Source organism: Micropterus dolomieu, linkage group LG01 (genome assembly GCF_021292245.1).
Source record: "Micropterus dolomieu isolate WLL.071019.BEF.003 ecotype Adirondacks linkage group LG01, ASM2129224v1, whole genome shotgun sequence".
Taxonomy (NCBI): Eukaryota; Metazoa; Chordata; class Actinopteri; order Centrarchiformes; family Centrarchidae; genus Micropterus; species Micropterus dolomieu.
Window position 1 is genome coordinate 28,704,473 of NC_060150.1, and position 17,820 is coordinate 28,722,292.

Consider the following 17,820-nt stretch of genomic DNA (forward strand, 5'->3'; position numbering starts at 1 on the left):
CTCAACGTCCACATGAATATTAAAATCCCCTACAATAATAACTTTGTCCGTTTTAAGGACTAAAGTTGACAAAAACTCTGCAAATTCAGATAAGAATTCAGAATACGGACCAGGTGCTCGGTACACTATAACGAAAAGAATTGGTTGCAGTGATTTCCAACTTGGGTGCGAAAGACTAAGAACAAGGCTTTCAAATGAGTTATAGTTTAGTTTAGGTTTAGAGCTGATTAGTAGGCTAGAGTCGAAGATAGCTGCAACTCCACCTCCTCGGCCTGTGTCTCGAGGAATGTGAGTATTAATATGACTGGGAGGGGTGGATTCATTTAGGCTAACATATTCTCCATCACCCAGCCAGGTTTCAGTAAGACAAAATAAATCAATATCATAATCCGATATTAGTTAATTTACTAGTACACCTTTAGAAGAGAGAGATCTGATGTTTAAGAGTCCACATTTAATTTTCCTATTAGTTTGCACTGTTGGGACAGGGGACAGGCCTTTAATTCCTTTTGCACAAAACTGAAACTACTATGAAACAATTTATTTATTTCAAACAGAATATTACTTGTATAAAACATATCCAATAATATCAAATACATGTCATTCATTTGATCTAGCTCTGACATGCGCTTTTATTTTGAAGTAACATCACGAAAACAACACGGAGCAGGATGAGAGAAGTTAGAAGACAGAGAGAGATGGACCTCACAGGATTTACAACTTTGATTAATTTTTATGAAAAGCTGTTTTGATTCTTTTGATCGGTGGACGCTTACAGACTAAAGGAATATAAATAATGAAGGACCTGACACATTCGGACTTAAGGAGCAGACTTAACGAGCGCATCAAAGGTAATGGCAGTCAGCACTTTTTTTCCTTTCCTCTCTTGTACCATGCAGGTTACTCTGGTAAATCTATAACAATTAGACTTTGGGGCTCCTTGTTTCTGTTACATGAACTAAACGACTGAATTGTGGAGAATCTAACCTATCTAACGATGTGTAGCATGTCCTTACCGACAGATTGATCATACGTTTAAACGTTAATATTTGTATTGTAACGATCTAAGCAGGGTTTAGGAGGTTTTATACATCCAAAGAACTTCTAGGCGTTAATGGGGACCTGCATTTATTTGTCAAAATGTGATCCTACACCAGGCCAGTAAAGGAGATAGGCGGCTATTTGGGACTCTAAGTTTTGCGGTATTTGCATTAAAAGATGAGTTATTTCAACCAAATTCCTGTATGACGATTAATAGTTTAACGTGAATGCAGAATTGTCATTTTCAAACAAGCCATTTCCCGGAAAGAACGTCATTTGGTATAAATAATAGGGAAAACAGGGATGCCTTTGAGAGAAGATCTGTATTTAAACCCAAGCAGGATTCACTTTATTCATTTATCATTGGAAACTTTATTCTCCATACAAATTGAATTGTACCGTGCCTGTAGGCAAATTTACTTTTGCATGTTCAGCTGACCTGCTGTGCACTGACTAAATCACTCTCTTTGATTTACTTAATTAGAAATGTACCATCTGAACACTGTCCCTTGCTTCCCTATAATTGGTACCAAATTAGATAGTTCTTTTGAGGAAACGTCTTGGAAATTATTAGAAATTTTGGACCTCTTAATGAAAGCATTGTATTGTATTGGACTTGGTTGGCAGATTGTCAGTATTAAAACGCCACAACACACAATCACAACATCCCTCCTTCCATCCATGATCTTATCATGTCAAAAAGTGTCACATGTCAGTTCAAAAACAACAAAATCATGTACCTATCTGCGATAAACAAATCATCAACACAGTTACATTTTTAAACTTTTATTCACTTAAATTCTCAAGTGTTAAAGCAAGAACAAAACATTTATAATGTCCTTTGGTGGGATTTTATTACACTTTATTAATACTGTATATGTAAACTGATATTCTTTGATGCCAGCACGTTGCCAATACAAAGGAAAATCAACTGCACAACTAAAAGTAATCAACAAATAAGTGATTGAAAGAAATAGAAATCAAAAGGAAAGAAAACGGTAAAAACAGTTGCTTCTGCATTTGGATGTCTTAAATAGATACATTAAAGGTTGCCTTTTTTCAATCACAGTTCGGCAAAGATACAAAAGGACTACATGACTCTTTTTTTGTTTGCTCTGTCGAGAAAAGAACTTGCAAATACACCGATGGTTTTCTATGCACTTCTCGTCTGCTCAGGTGAAAACTACCCTCTGTCCATGATCATAGGGAGCAAGGTGGCTCTAAGATAGAAAAAAGAATCAGACAGCTTAATCGGAGTATCTTTTTGCAAGAGAGGAAAGGAGGGGAGGGGAAGGGACTTCTTACACATGTGCATCACTAACATCGGACAAAAGAATCTTTCAACCAACAAGGGTTTACAGAGTAACGTTCACGAAAGCACAGGGTCAGTGGCAGCATGGCGAGGGTATTCGGGGTTGGAGGACAGAAAGGGAGGGAGGATGAACAGGAGGGAGAATGAGATAGAGCTCAAAGGAGAGACAAAAAGCTAGAGAGGGATCGACATGGGCAAGGTTTTTGTGTCACAAAGTGGTAGTCCGGACAGATTTCCTTCTATCCACAAAGCACTGACAGCAAAGAATGCTTCCTGTGTTTTCTCCTCTTTTTGTTTGTCATCGTACTGAAGTATAACGGTTATTGTTTCAGAGGCCAGTCTTTGCCGTTCAGCGGGGACAGCTTCTTTGAGTTTTCTTCAGCGTCAGTTCAGCCAACATTAACTCGCAGAAGCATCCCAGGGAGGGATTGTCGGCCACTGTCTGCTCGTGCGAGAGCTGATTGGTCGCAGCTGTTGTTGCCGTGGCAATAAGAGAGGAAGTGAACGAGTCTGTCATCTTCACTTATCCCTTCTCAAACTAGAAGGAGCTCAAGTACCTGGTATGGCTTAGAGGGGGAGGGGGGTCTGACTTTGCTCATTTTACTTTTATTAGGCAAATGCTCAGTTACTTTTTTTTAAAATAATATCTGGCATAGAAGTATATGTTTTTTTTCATTTCTATATATTCTTTGAAATTAAATGAAGAGTTTTTGCACTCATTTGCCTGGCACATTCCCTTTATCGTCAGCGCGAGTGTCCATTGAGTCTGGCGGCGGAGAAGCTCAGTACAATACAGTCCAGAAAGCTCATGATTGTTCTTGTTTAATGGTTTTTGATTATTTGAAAGGGGGGATGGGAAGGTTAAGGTGGAGGCGGTGGGGAGTTGATCACTCCCACCAGGTCATGGGTCTCTTCAGAGCACGGCAGGCCAGCAGGAGGCCTCTCTCAGCAGTGCCGAGCCCAGCAGCAGCAGCAGCAGCAGCCTGGGGGACGGTGGAGCCATCAGGGGGGCCTGGCCCGAATCGGGGCCCCCGCAGCCCCCCAGCTCCGTCTCGCAGCGGGGCTTCTCACACTGTAGGCCCGTGTAGGCTGAGGGACAGTTGCAGCGGACATTGTTTACACACTCCCCGCCATTTTGGCAGCGCAGGAGCTCGTTGTCACACACCCGGGCTAATGTAAAGACAGGAGAGAGCAGTGAGTATAAAACATGCAAGAGAATTTTGGGTGACACTTTACTTGAAATGCACTGTGATACATCCAAAGCATCACAGTGCTCACAGTACTCATTATTAATGCTAGAAAATTTGTATTTCATCTCATCTACTGCCCCATTAAGATGATACATAAATGATACCTGTGTGGAAAGCAGGAATTCTCTCATACTCTGATTCTTACAAATCAAAAACTCACAAAATGTTTTCTTCAAGTAAAGTGTTACCGCATTTTATTTCAGAATAGATTTTTTGTATTTAGCAAAATGTAGAACTAGTACTTCAACATTTCATTATGCCATATACTGGAAGTGCAAAAAACACCCTGATACATATATAAGTATATATTATTTTTAAAGCAAACTCTGGAGTGCATGCATCATAATTATATCAGGTACAACTGAAATATACCATGTTAGTAATGTTAGCATAAAGGTAAAGTCACACATTAAAGCCACTATGTGTAAAATTGAAATACAGTGGTAGTATCTAAAAATACATTTATTTTCACAGGTATTGTCTCGTTGGTCTACTTGTGCAATTATGCCATCTGAATAACTTTCAAGAATTTCAAAACACCTTTCATATAGTAACTACTTTTTCCTAGTTTAAAAAAAATTACCTAAAATTTCACATTCCTCCTAAGAATATAACCTGTAATGTTACATTATGGCACCTTTTTAAAGGTTACAAAAAAGAAGAATGATTATCAGTATCTAGCTAGACAAAACCCCTTTATAGATACCTGGCAACCGGTTTCAACTCATCTTTTGCCTGTAAACCAAATGATTCTGTCTTTAGTGTGAGCAAATTCCCTATTAACCATTTCCATTTCTTTAATAAAAAACTTGATTAAAGCTCCATCCCATCAGCTATGTTACTGCACACAAATCCATAGTTTCCTCAAAGCCTGAAAGGCTTTCCCCCAAACAGCACTGGCTTTAGACAAACTGAACGTCAGGTGAAAATTGGTGTATATTTAGAGCTGGGACACTGAGGCCACTCTATTCCCAGTGGAGGCAAGCTGTCAAGCAAGCTGGAGGCAAACAAAGCAGCACCGCACAAACTAATAAACCAACAGAGACAAATAAACAGTGATAAACACAGGGGCCACTTCTGCCCATTTCAGTCTTTTATAGGAGTGGAAAACAATGTGGTGAGCAATCTGTGAACTCTATGGTACATAAATATCACAATAACAAATATCAGGCCTCTCTCCTAATACTCAGCATTGGATGCATGCTGTCTCCAAGGAATAGCCAAATTGGGCTTTGATGGGAGGCTTGTTAAGAAACATTGACTCCAGAATCCTATTTGTGCCACGTCTGTTTTGCAGGAGAAAAGGGAGCTGCTGTTTGGCTCAGTAAGTTTTGCTTCAGGCCACAGCTCACCAATTTCTATGCACAACAAGATCCAAATAAGACATCTGAACTCTTTGTCTTTTTTTTCTTTCCAACTGACATATCAATTTCATGACCAATTCAACCACTCAGTAGAAACTAAGGTAATGAATATCAATATATAGAACTACAACCACTGCTACACAAAACAATTTCTTTCTTTGGAAAGCCTTTGTTTACTTGGTTTTGTCCTTATGATGAGGAAGTTAAACTTGAAATGAAAATGTCTCCTCCCAGATGACAAGGAAGAGCAATCAAGTGTATTAATTAAAGAATGTTTTCACCAAGAGGCCTTGATATGATCAGTACACGGGACTCTGGAGAGACTCATTTAATTAGACAATGACCTTTCATCTTGTCCATTCTATCCCTCCTTTCTAAGGATAAGTTGTTTGTTTGTATTCTTTCTGTGCTCTAAATGTATCATAAAAATACTCGAAATGATGTGCAAGGTATCATTATGTGTACATACCTTTTCAAAGTGAAACCAACCCTAGGTCAACCATGAACATACTAGAGCCTGAGGGACCTGGAAGCTAGGCTCAAGCTGTGCTAGCTAGGCTGCTGTGTGCAGCAAATGTGCTTGCAGACTAGTTTTCAACAATGACACCTTGTCAGAAAATAACAAAAGTAAATAACTTTATGATATTAATATGATTTTATCATATTAATCTCCAAACGTTGGTTGAATTGTGTAAGTTTTATCTGAAAACAACTTTTAGCAGCAGTCTTACTAGCTAAATTCATCTATTGCTAGCTTGAGCGGGTAGCCAAATAACAATATGACTCCAGTGTCAAACAAGTGCATAATGTCAAAGAATGAATTCAGTTGTGTTGGTTTTGTTTTCCGGAAATTAGGGTAAGCCCAAATACAGCAACATGTGAACTGGGCAAAATGGATTATTTCTTTTGGAACTTGAAAGACAGAGATATATCTTTAAAGGCAGGGGTCATATAGAAATGTTAAAATTTTCATTTTAAGGTGAACCACTACTTTAAAACTTAATTCTGGATGATGCTCAACACTGCATAGCAAGTTCAGTTGACTTTTAAGGAAAGTTCAGGTAATTGACGACCCCTGCAGGCAAAGGGGTTGCTTCATTGGCTGCTAATTAAGCAATGCTAATGCTTGATTTTTAAAAAGAACATCAATAACAAATTAGATGAGATTAAAGTTTCTGGACCATTGTGAAGGGGACAGTAAAACTTGAGGGCACATAAAGTCAACAAAGGGCATTATGGGCTGTGAACTTGTACTATTTGGTCCTTGTTCCAGGAAAAAGGTTCTAACTATGAAAACACGTGTAATAACAGTTCTATGTTTTTATCACAATAAAGGTGGGTGTTCTAAAGATGAGTGAGCAATTGTGTTGAAGGCCGAAAAACTGAGTTCAATATTATTGTGAGATCTCTGCACCTTTGTCTCTCTTCAGTCAACCAGTTAACCATTTCTCTGTATGTAAACAGAGCCAGCACAGGCAATAAATGACGAGATTTGTAGCGTTTGCTTTTGATATGAGTGATAATATTTAGAGAGGGGGCCGTTGAACTAGGTGTGCCTGTCTGGGACTGTGATGTGTTTGACAAGAGATCTGAGTTTTAATTGCATTCTTCAGTCTGCATGCAGATAGTCTTGTCCGTGCACGTAAACACTGCAGCTGTGGGGAAGCAAGGGAAGGTCAAAACTGAAAAGTTTTCAAACTATTTAAGTCGTGGAATTACTTTTTGTGGAACAAATTCACCATAAAACAGCTATGTGTATTTTTCACTTTGGACCCATTTGCTGTTAAAGTTATTTTCCTAATTGTCGTGTAAAACTGGCTTTTAAGTTATTGCCAGAGGAGTGAAGAAATTCTTTTAGCAGACCAGAATGCAATGCAGTCAGGGCGTTCATTGTTGTCGACTGTCAGTTTAGTAGTGTAAAACCCAATGCACCAGTATCCAAATAAAACTATCCATCTATCTGACATAATATTGCTGTCCCTCTCTCTGCACATGTACAGCACAGCACAGAGAACACCTGTCTTTGGGTGTCCTGCAAAGGCATTTTGGGAAATGTAGTAAAACGTGGTAACTGAAATACTAATAGAAAGTGGGATTGCCAACAGAATAAATTTAAATTTAATTACAAAAGAACACACATCACTCATGTAAATAAAAGTTATAAGAGCATCCCAAGATGGATTTTTAAATTTTGCAGTATAAACCTCTTAGGGCTCATTATAGGAAGAGTTTGAGGCATGCTGACTTAGAAGTTGAGTTCAGGCAATAATGTTTGTTTGATTTTCTAATCACAGTTTCATAGCTAATCTGACAAATGAAACCACCGATCCATTCTGTGCTCTGTCTCACAGTGTGTGACTTCCCATCTGTTTTTTCACTTTTCATACTTGTAAACATTGATGCATTACTTGGTGAAATACTGAGAATGTGCTGTACAGCAACAGTAATTCGGAGTTTGTATATGCATTCGTTATAAGATGGCATGGGATGTGAGCCATACCAACCTATGCCTTCACCCCTACCTATTGTATAAACAGATGTGCGTGCTGACAGCGTGTATTCGCACAATACACACTGAATATATTAGTCAAAAACAGTGCATTTTAATGAACATCCATCTGTCTCAGGAACTACTAAAATAAAAGGATTATTCATTTTACGCTGAATTCAAATCATAATGCAGCTGACTTTAAAACACTTTTATTTATGGTGGAGACTAAGGATAATGCAGAGGCATTTTCAGAAACTATAGAAAACAACCACATTGAAATTTGATTTTGAAAGAAAAGTCATCACTGCGGTATAAGATCTCATCTAGCCATATTCTAGATATTCATTACAAAGTGTTTTTATTTAGTCTTTTATTTAAACCCTTTTCACTCTACAACAGCCCGCCGACTAAACACAGCAAGTTGTGTGGCTGCAATGGAGAAAACTCTGGTCTCTTTGCCTCTTTGATGATGGATTTCTCCATTGACTGTTGAACACCAACGGCAAACGGCGTTTTCAGAACAGTCTGTGAAAGGGTCGATATTGTCTTTGTTTGTCCAGCTATCTTATCTAACGCCACAAAACAAAACTGGCTCGAGCATTAGATCAATTTGACAGATGCTTCATTTATCAGGCTCATTTAAGTCCAGTTCCATTTAAACATAGAGAAATATTCTCGCTAAAAATCAGTGTACTGAAAATATACTAACAGTTTGGTAGTGGTTCCTCTTATTTTCTCCATTTTGTCTTTAATAGAGGGTATCTCTTTTTTTTGAAAATACACAAAAACTATCCCAGATGAAGCCAAGTCATTTATCTATCCTCAAAGTTTATTTTGTGCATTCATTGTGCTGTGCCTGAGTTGGGTGTTTTCATACGACTGGTCACATTCACGGACTTCTGTGTGGAAGGAAGCAGACCATCTTTTACACCAATATGCTGACATTGTTCAGGATAAAACTATACTCTGCTTACACCTTACATCAAAGAAAGAAATAGAGGCCTCCAACAAGAAATGAATCCCTCAAAATCACAATGTCGAGGTGTCTTACTTAGGACACCTTTGTTAGCTAGAAAAGATATTAATGTTGAGCTACAAGAGGTAGGCTAATAGATGCCAACACCTTGTTGTAAACGTCTACAAATCTGAAGTAACTTATTCGCAGTTAAGAACAGTGATACAAAAAACGGTCACTGTTGATTAAATCCCAATCAGCACCAATTATTAGCTGGTCCACATGATAAGTCAGAGAGCTCCAAAGAGGCCAGATCTTCCGTGCCAAAACTACAAGCGCATTAGTCAACAACTATGCAGCATAAACAGTGTGCAATGGAGCTTTTGTAGCTCAAAGTTCTTTGAGTTAGAATCCTTCATCATGAGGTGTGTAGTTTATTATGGCTACCTCATGTGGGTTTGTCAGTGATGTTTGACTTAAAAAAACAGTGAAAAATTGGTGACATTTGAAAAAAATATGACTACACAGGGCATGCATTGCAAAATGGCCGGGGGGAAATATAAACGGTAGACAGTAATAAATGGGCTGGAACACAAAATGACCTGCATTCTCTATTAAAAATGTTAGTGTTGGATGACATTGTCCTGCTGTGGGCTGGCGAGGGGGTGATGGCTACTCAAACAGATCACAGGCAGCCTGTCAAGCAGTCAATATTGACTCAGCTGTTGTTTTGTTGGTGAGGGACATGGCTGGATAACTGAGTTACTTAGCAGCATGCATCCTGCCATGCTATTGCTTTTTCTGTATTGGAGCCATGTAGGGCACCTGCTGATATTGCATTGTTAACGCAGCCGCAGCAAATGTGAAATGCAGGTTCAGTTAGTAGGCTATATTAGGTTAGCTCGTGTTATTGGTTAGGTCTATATTTGCTAAGGCATCTGTGCAATCCTGCGCACGTACAGCACATTCTTCCAGCCAATGCTCAGGAATTACACAGAAAGAAAAGAAATCAGAGAGAGAGAGAGAGAGAGAGAGAGACAGAACGGAGGGGGAGAACAGTCGGGAGCTGCGTGGAAAGGTTTGTGGTTCTACTTACATTTGCAGCCATCGTCCCACAAATAGCCGGGAAGACACTCCTGACACTTAGGCCCTGTAGTGCCCTCCTTACATATACAAAATCCTGTGCCATTACAGCGATCACTGACTGAGCCAAAGGGATTACAATTACACTCTGGAAAAACAAGACACACACATACACACACAGGGCTGGATACAGGGTGGTGCTTTGACTTCCTAGCACACTTCTAGGATTTTCACAGCGCGGACCACATTCCTCGAGCTCAAATGTAAGGTCAACTATTACAACAAGGCATTTGATTATTTTTAACTGGTAAAAAAAGAAAAAAGTGAATAGATTTAAAGACTCATACAGAAAAAATGCTACCATTTCAACTGTAATGGAGACAGAATGAGAAAAGAATGAAGTTGAATCTAGATGCATGAAAATTTTGTATTCATTACAGCATAGTTGTAATTATTAAAACATTTATTTTATGGTTATGTAGATAAGATAAAGGTATACAACGTGCAATGAGCAAATATGCAAAGCGTTATCCGTAGCTTTGATTTAAGATGAACAAAATGGCCTAATCTACACATGCTTTTGAAAAATCTGATTCAGTCATACAGGTACAGATAGAAAAAGATTGAAAGAGGAGACAGGAAATGTGGTGAGCAGGTATCACATAGATAATGGCGTGGAACACAGACAAAGTGTGAATGTTAAGGTTTTAGCGGAATGAGAGAACAGAGAGTACATTGAAATGGGCATTGTTGTAATATGTTCTTTAATTCTCCCTAATTTTCACAAGGCTGTAAATACTTAATATTAGCCTTCTTAGGAAGATTTTGGGATAATCTTCAAATGCTTCTTTATCATTAACAGAAGAGAATGGTAATTAGCCACACTAAGATTTTGAATATCCTTTATAAAACCTTCTCTATAAAAAAACAACCTGTCAAGTCTCTGGTGTCCTACGCTCAACTGACCTTCCAGCTTTCCACAGCAACTGGAGCACTCTGCAGTCAAAGTGACACCTATTTTGACAGTTCCTGACCATCACATCGCACCTTCTGTGGCTGTGCTGGCTGCACGTGGCTGCACCCGATTGACATCCGGGGGTCAGGCAAAGGAGAGAGGTGACGGCAAGTGACAAACGGCGGAGTCAGTAAGAGAGGGGCAGGGTTATGGCGAGTTTGGCACAAGGCAACGCCTCGGTGAGTCTTAACAACTTGTGACAGTTTTCAGCTGCTACTCCTGAGGCCATTTCATGTATATGACATATGCACTTGCGTGGCACCTCTGACTGGCGGTGTGACTTCACTGCGACATTTCTCTCAGAACTCTTGTTGCTTGTCAGGCTCTCCCCTCAGGACTCACAAATGCACCTGGCACTGAGCGCTGTGAACTCACACTCTACATGCAAGCTCAATAATCCAACAGGGAACCAAACTATTGCTGTAGGACTATGTGAAATGCAATTTTGACACATTTTTACATGTAAGAAAAAGATGGTGCAGTGTATGAATGACTGCATAAAGGTCAAGGACAAAATAACAGAAACACCAGATGAAAATGGCATTTTAAGTTTGATATGACTAAATCAGGTGAACACTGTTTTTGCAGGTAAGTTATGTGAAATTGAATACTATTGAGACTAAGCAATGGTATTCAGTGTTTATCACAGATTTTATGCATCAGGTTTAAGAAAAGCATTACTTAGCTACATGCTTAATTGGTAAAATTACATATGACTTGCTCACAAATTATGCAGTTATTTAAAGGAATAATTAAACTGGGAGTTCAATGGGAAGATTGCTACCACTCTCATGTACGCTATATGTCGCTGAAGCCAGGAGACATTTAGCTTAGCATCAAGACTGGAAACGAGAAAACAACTAGCCTTGCTCTGTCTGAAGGTATTACAATCTTACAATAATATTACAAACAGCATCGATTTTTACACTTTACATGTTTGTTTAGAGCTTTAAGAAACAAGATCTAACTTGTTAATTAGCTTTAGAGGTGCTAGTAGGTATATTTGTTAATTTTAGATAGCCGTGCGAGATGTAGCCCCCTGCTTCTATTTTTTATGCTAAACTAAGCTAACTGACTGCTTATTTACTGTCCAAACATGTGAGTGGCTAACTCAAATAAGCAGATTTCCCAATTATTTCTTTAATGTGGCAAGGAGGAAGTTGAGTAGAAAATCAGAAAGAAAACTACATTATCAAAGAGAAACAGTGGTCACTAGTAAAAGCATACCTAGAGCGAGATGAAAATTAGCTGACCATAGAGGATTATCCTACTATATTTCTTTGTCACATTTTTGGTGTTTCCATTAGTTTGTGCACATGCTATATTCTTCATCATCTCTAATGCTTGGTACATGTTATGCCTCAACTAGAAACCAACTGTAACATACTAACAACATCAATAAATACAAGCTATAAACTAGAAACAAGGTACATACAAGATTGCCACTAGAAGCCAACTGTAAATTACTGCATCAGTAAATAAAAGCTAGCAGCAAGCCCAAAATCAGTCTGCAAACATACCTACCATAAATAGGTAACATACCAAGGAATGAGTGAAAATCACGTAAGCATCAAGGTGTTGTGTGTCTAACTAAAGCTGAAATACTATCATCCCTCGTAAAACACTGATTCTGACTATCGAGCTTGAACAGTGACTATATTTTGGCATCCATATAAAATTTGACATTTAAGGCAAAACTGGAATTGAAAAAGGTAACATTGGCAATGAAACATTTGTATAGAAAAAAGTTTTACAGAAAATTAAAACTACATGCATTAAAATATTTTTCTGCTTTTTTTACACTTTTTTTTGTGTCACTGGTTTTCAGTTTCAGCTTTCTATCACTGTTTTGACATGGAGAGTAGTGATCTGAGGGGAGGGGTTAAGTATTATCTGCATACTGATGAGAGAACATCACTCTTTCTGGAATCACCGCAAACCTGAGGCAATCACCGTAGATGTGTGGTCATGTCAGGGGATTACTATGGTGAAGCCAGCTGCTGTTTGGACTTTGATGTGTCTATTCATGCAGTTAAGGTGTAAGTGCTTGGAGCGGCTCAGCAATCATTTCTCACCATATTTTCTCAATAAGTAGTCAATAAAAATAAAGGCTGATCTCAAATACAGGTCAGGGGCAAAAAACAACGGTGAACAAACTCCTGGCGCGTATTACACTGCATCAAGTCATCCTCAGCTCAGAATAAAACTTAAACTCTTGATTTCCTTTTTTAATACAGCGCTCAACGTTAAACTTTTTTGCAACCGACCTGTCAATCACAAGGACCATAATTTACTCAATGAACATCATGTTGTGTTGAAGAATACTTGAAACTAGCGACTGAGACCATAAACTCATTATTAAAGTGTTTGCTGAGGTAATAATTCAGCTGAGAAGTAGCAACTTCTCGCCCCCTGCTGGCCGTTAGAGAGAATGCAGTGTTAAGTTCTGTCTGCATGTTTTCGCTTTCACACCCAGAGGTTGCCGCTTGATTGAGATTAGAGAAATAACATTTGACACCCACTCGTCACGTAACTACAAATCTGAATTGGACGATGGTGCGTGCCATGAGCTGCAAAGCAACTGCAGGAACTGAGTTTCTGATTTATTTTTTTTAAATACCAATGGGCCAGTGAGTAGCTAGTTCAACCGTCCCGACATAACTTTTTACTGGCCCCAGGCCATCGGGCCATCGTCAAGCCCTGTAATAAAACTGTAATTCTGTGTACACAAGACAGCTTTGTTTTGTGTGTTTGTTAGAGCAATTCCACTAAAATGTTTATTGCACATAATGTGTATCAATCTCAATTTAAAAAATAAAGACATGTAGGATCAATGAATAATTATCTCTATCACTCATGATGTGATTGGTTGCACTAATGGAACATAATTCCTAATAATATTGGAGATTATATGTTAATATTTCTGAGTGAGCAGGACAAGTGATAAAACTGTATTAAAACATGGCTGGCTTGATGCGTTAATGCCCTGAAATGGCTTTCATGAGTTCACCTGGAACTCCCAAACCGTAAGTAAGTCTGTTTATCTCTGTTGTTGTTTGTTCACATGGACCCTAATGTTAGCTAGCCTAACATTAACTTTGTCATATACTAGCTAACATTTAGTGCTTGTTCCAAGGGACCTCTGCCAGACCAGCATAACATCAGTCAAAATTTACTTTAAACCAGCCCGATTCTATGTGAGAAACATCTATGGACGAGAGGAAGGCTGATTCAGGAAGTGTGACATTATCTCTTTAGTTTGTAGACAATATTAAATCACACTCTCCTTGCTCCTCCCATTAAATCCCTCCTCTCTATGAAAAAATGGGGACAGAAAGTTGAAAGTGAAAACCAGTGACACTGAAACCTGACGGCATAAAAAAACCTGTCACTGAAAAAAGTACATGAAGAAAAAAACAGAAGATTGTCATTGAAAAACCAATGAATGCAAAAAAACAAATCAAAAAATAATTTCAGTTCCAGTGTTTCCTTTCTCACTTACAGTTTTGTTTTAAATGCCAAATTTTATTTCCAATGCCCAAATTTAATGTCAGTTTAGGCCCAAATCTGACAAGGACTTAAATGAGTGACATTGTTGTATAAAAGCAGAAGAAGCAAAAGAGGAAGATGTAGAGACCACTGATAGACATGGAGGCAGGAGGGTGAATGGATGATGAAGCAGCGGGGGAGAAAGATGGCACTTTCTCTGGTGGTGACGAGTCAAAGACAGGAGGTGAGGTTTGTGTGAAAGCAGGGTGGCCGTGAAAGGGGCTGAGTGGGGGACTGACCTATGCACACATTTTCATCGTCCAGTTCTGCCGAGGCATTGCGGTAGTAGCCCAGCTTGCATAGCTGGCAGTGCTGGCCCCTAGTGTTGTGCTTACAGCTCACGCAAATGACGGTGTTTAGCAGCTCGATGTAGCTGCATCGGTTGGAGTGGCCGAAGCATTCGCAGTCTTGCAAAGAGAGAGGAAGTGTGAAGGGAAGAGAACAGAGAAAGAGAAAGAAAGGGAGAGACGCGGTACGGAGTGTTGGAATTGCTGGTGTTGCTGCTAGTGCTACGGCGGTGGGGTTAGCAAGAACTTGAGCGAGGCGCCATGGCATGCAAGGTTAAAAATGGAGACTGCGTTGTGAGGGTGGAGAAGGAAATGTTGTGATGGGAGGGAGGGGTAACTCTGGCATTAGCCTGGCATGGGCACAGCCAGAGTTAGAAAAAGACATCACACAAAAAAGCACGGCGTTAGTAGGATTCAAAGAGGTCACATCACTTCAAGCACACCACAACACGAGGCGAGGAGGGCTCCAAAATGATGGCACAGAGACACGGTCACATCGGGAACACCACACAGCTTAAGGCAAACCATGAATGAAATGGATCTTTCAACTCAGGGAATGGTGTTGGGGAGTTTTTAGATTTTTGTCTAATTGATCTGTTGAATGTCATGGTCAGTCTGGTTTGATGGAACAGGATGAAACTCCTAATCTTCAAGCTTCATATAACAACCCTTTGTAATCCAATACATGATGAATTCCAAATCCTTTACTCATCCGACAAACATTTCTAAAGTGGCTGGGTAGTTGTTTTTTAGAGACTTATTACAATCCAACTTGTACTGTCTTCAGAAATCAGTCAATAAGGCAAGTGAGCGTATGGTGAGGTGCAGCTCGGAGAGAGTGTGTCATTGCCTGCTATGCAGTGTTATATCATGCTAAATTAGATATATGGAGTTGTCGCTGGGCTGCAAAACCTCATGCTGCAGTCTATGATACTCACTGGCAGCCCTGGCCCTAGGGGTTTGGGATGGGAGGGGTGCAGCCCCACTTCATCTCTCTCCAACTGAGGATCAGTCTGCCACGCTGAGTGACCACTGACACCATGTGTCACAGCGCAGACAGATGTGACCCTTAAGCCTCACTGGCAGCTGCCTGAACAGAAAGCCCAGTCACAGATCCAGGAGGGGGGGGGGGGTTGGTCCAAGGGATTGTGGTTATTAAGGATCTGTATTGAGGTCAGGTCTCTCTGTCCGGCAGCTAACAACCTGACAAGGCTTAGAAATGACGGAGAAACAAGTCTAGTCCACTCTAGCTTTCACCTAAAACAGAAAGTCTTGTTTGAGTGTAAGCTAAGATCTTCTACATTAGATACCCTACTGTCGCAGACATACTCTCAGAAGATAAATAATCTCTCCTTTCCAGAAATAGGCTAAGGTCATAAATCATGCACGCATGGGGAATAAAAAGTCTTGGGTCTTGGAAACATGTTCCCCCAAAATAGTTGTAGTCTCACCCACCCACTTTATTTGCACGGAAAAAGACATGATTCCAAGGGACATTTAGAGTGCTTAGAAATGATTCCATTGACCAATGAATCCTCAATGTGCTCTGTATAGTGAAAGCCATCAGTCCAGCACTGGGCTGGAGATATGGATACAGAGTGCTCCAGCATTGGGTTAGTGCTGCAAAGGTTAGGGGGCTTACAGTTAAACAGACACATCAGTTCATACAGTGAGAAGACGTGGGTGTCATCTGGGGGTAGAATGGGGAGGGGCAATGTATGAATTCCAGAGCTCCTACCTCGCTTGCTGTTTGCAACGTGGACAGAAGGGGCAGTGGACAATGCAACTTGAGGAGCTACTAGACAAGTTAAAAGAAGAAACAAACAAACAAAAAAACCCCCATGATATTGCAATTAAACAATAAACATGTAATGTCAGAGAATTAAGAATGCTAAGCATCATGCTTAATATTAAATATAACAGTAAAAAAAAAGAAACATACGCAATAATGATGAATGATGGCATTGGGAAATAAAGAGTGACATTGCCAAGTGAAGTTGGCTGCATGTAGCAGCATCTGTTACAAATGCCTTAGATGGTGAACAATTCAAATATTATGGTCTCTCTTTTATGCTTCGTTTCATTAACAAGTGCTTTGTATAATTCAAAAGTCTGTGTGTATGTTTCCCCAGACAGACTACTATCCCCTGACAAACTACTCTCCACCTCAACTGAAGGCCAGACGAGAATTTTTACCCTATAAATTTGTGCACAGCAGCGTGGGTAAGGAAACTGGCTAGCAGTGAACACATCAATCCCTCGGATCCTTTCCGGTCATGAAACAAACAGTGGGAAAAAGAAATAATAGGCCCAGCCTCTGCCATTGTACTGGGTGACATAAGCCCTTGACACATACACCGTGTGCGCTTGGCTGCAGTCATGGAAACGAAGAGCTAAGTGGTTATGGGCTGGTTGTTTGCGAGGTGGCTGCGCATTAAATCTGCACGATGGATTAAGCTGAGATAAGCCTAACATCAATCTGCATAAAAAAACACCGTGAAACCTCTCCTGCTTTTCTTCCTGATACGCTAACATCGGACTGAGATTCCCTGGAAGCTCTGCACCTAATTAAAATCGACTGCGTATGTATAAATGTACAGTGCACACAATGAGTGTTTGAGAGGATAATGTACGGCACCGCAGCATGTTGCAACATGAGGGCTCCACGAATACCCAAGCCTCCACTGAAGGAGCCAAAAACCTTTATCATGAGCAAGGCAAGCAGACTGAGGATGTTTTTTTGTTTGTAAGGAGATTGGAAAGGGGAAGATACTACCCACAAATACTCTTAGCTACCAAAGAGTCATATTTTGCTTACTATATAAACACCCCGAGGTAAATTGATCTGTGAAAAAACATAATTATTGCATATTCTTAGATGCCTACCTTCTTTTCGGTTAGCGACACCTAGGGATGAGACATTCGGCCGAACTGCGTGCAATTGAGAGAAACCAGGAGTTATTAATGTGCACTTGTGTGATGCACTTTACAGATAGTCTAGAGGGGGGGACTACGTGGTAGTGGACACACACAACTGGAGACAAGAACATGTCCAGCATGACTCAAACCAGTAAATCAGAAAACAGCAAATACTGTACAAAAGGGCAGGGCTGACATGGACGAGCAAAGAGAATGCATCCAAAGACCCATTAAGGACATTGGAGAGACGTTGTATGTAATTTCTGTGACTGCCATGGGCTTGCTGTGTATGTGTATGTTTATGGCAATGGCAATGATGAGTGAAAAACTGAAAAAAGATAAAACTTAGTCATGATTTATGCAAGCGAGTCTAAACTATGTATAGCCAATTAAGACGTTAGGGGGCATTTTGTTTAATTCATCACATCGACTATGTAATCAATATCTAATTACAGTGTATTTCTGGTGGAAGAATAACAATGAATAAATAATGGCAGGTGTTGGGACTTGGAATGACGGACTGCTGTGGGTAGCAAAACCTCATAATTACATAC

General features: G+C 39.8%; 1 protein-coding gene across 11 annotated transcripts in view; it reads right to left on the minus strand.

Annotated features, from left to right (window-relative positions):
• Positions 1 to 1,814: 1,814 nt before the first annotated feature.
• The window catches only part of ntng1a (netrin g1a), a 118,432-nt gene continuing 102,426 nt past the window's right edge, over positions 1,815 to 17,820 (minus strand). For 3 of the 11 annotated variants that reach the window (XM_046063721.1, XM_046063714.1, XM_046063784.1), the window contains exons 6-9: positions 17,234 to 17,278; positions 16,086 to 16,145; positions 9,510 to 9,644; positions 1,815 to 3,523 (exon numbers count right to left, since the gene is read on the minus strand). In XM_046063721.1, coding sequence (XP_045919677.1) covers positions 3,267 to 3,523; positions 9,510 to 9,644; positions 16,086 to 16,145; positions 17,234 to 17,278 — 497 coding nt within the window. In that variant the 3' untranslated portion in view covers positions 1,815 to 3,266. The remainder of the gene's footprint in view (positions 3,524 to 9,509; positions 9,645 to 16,085; positions 16,146 to 17,233; positions 17,279 to 17,820) is intronic. The other 8 variants (XM_046063726.1, XM_046063730.1, XM_046063735.1 and 5 more) reach the window with 8 other exon arrangements.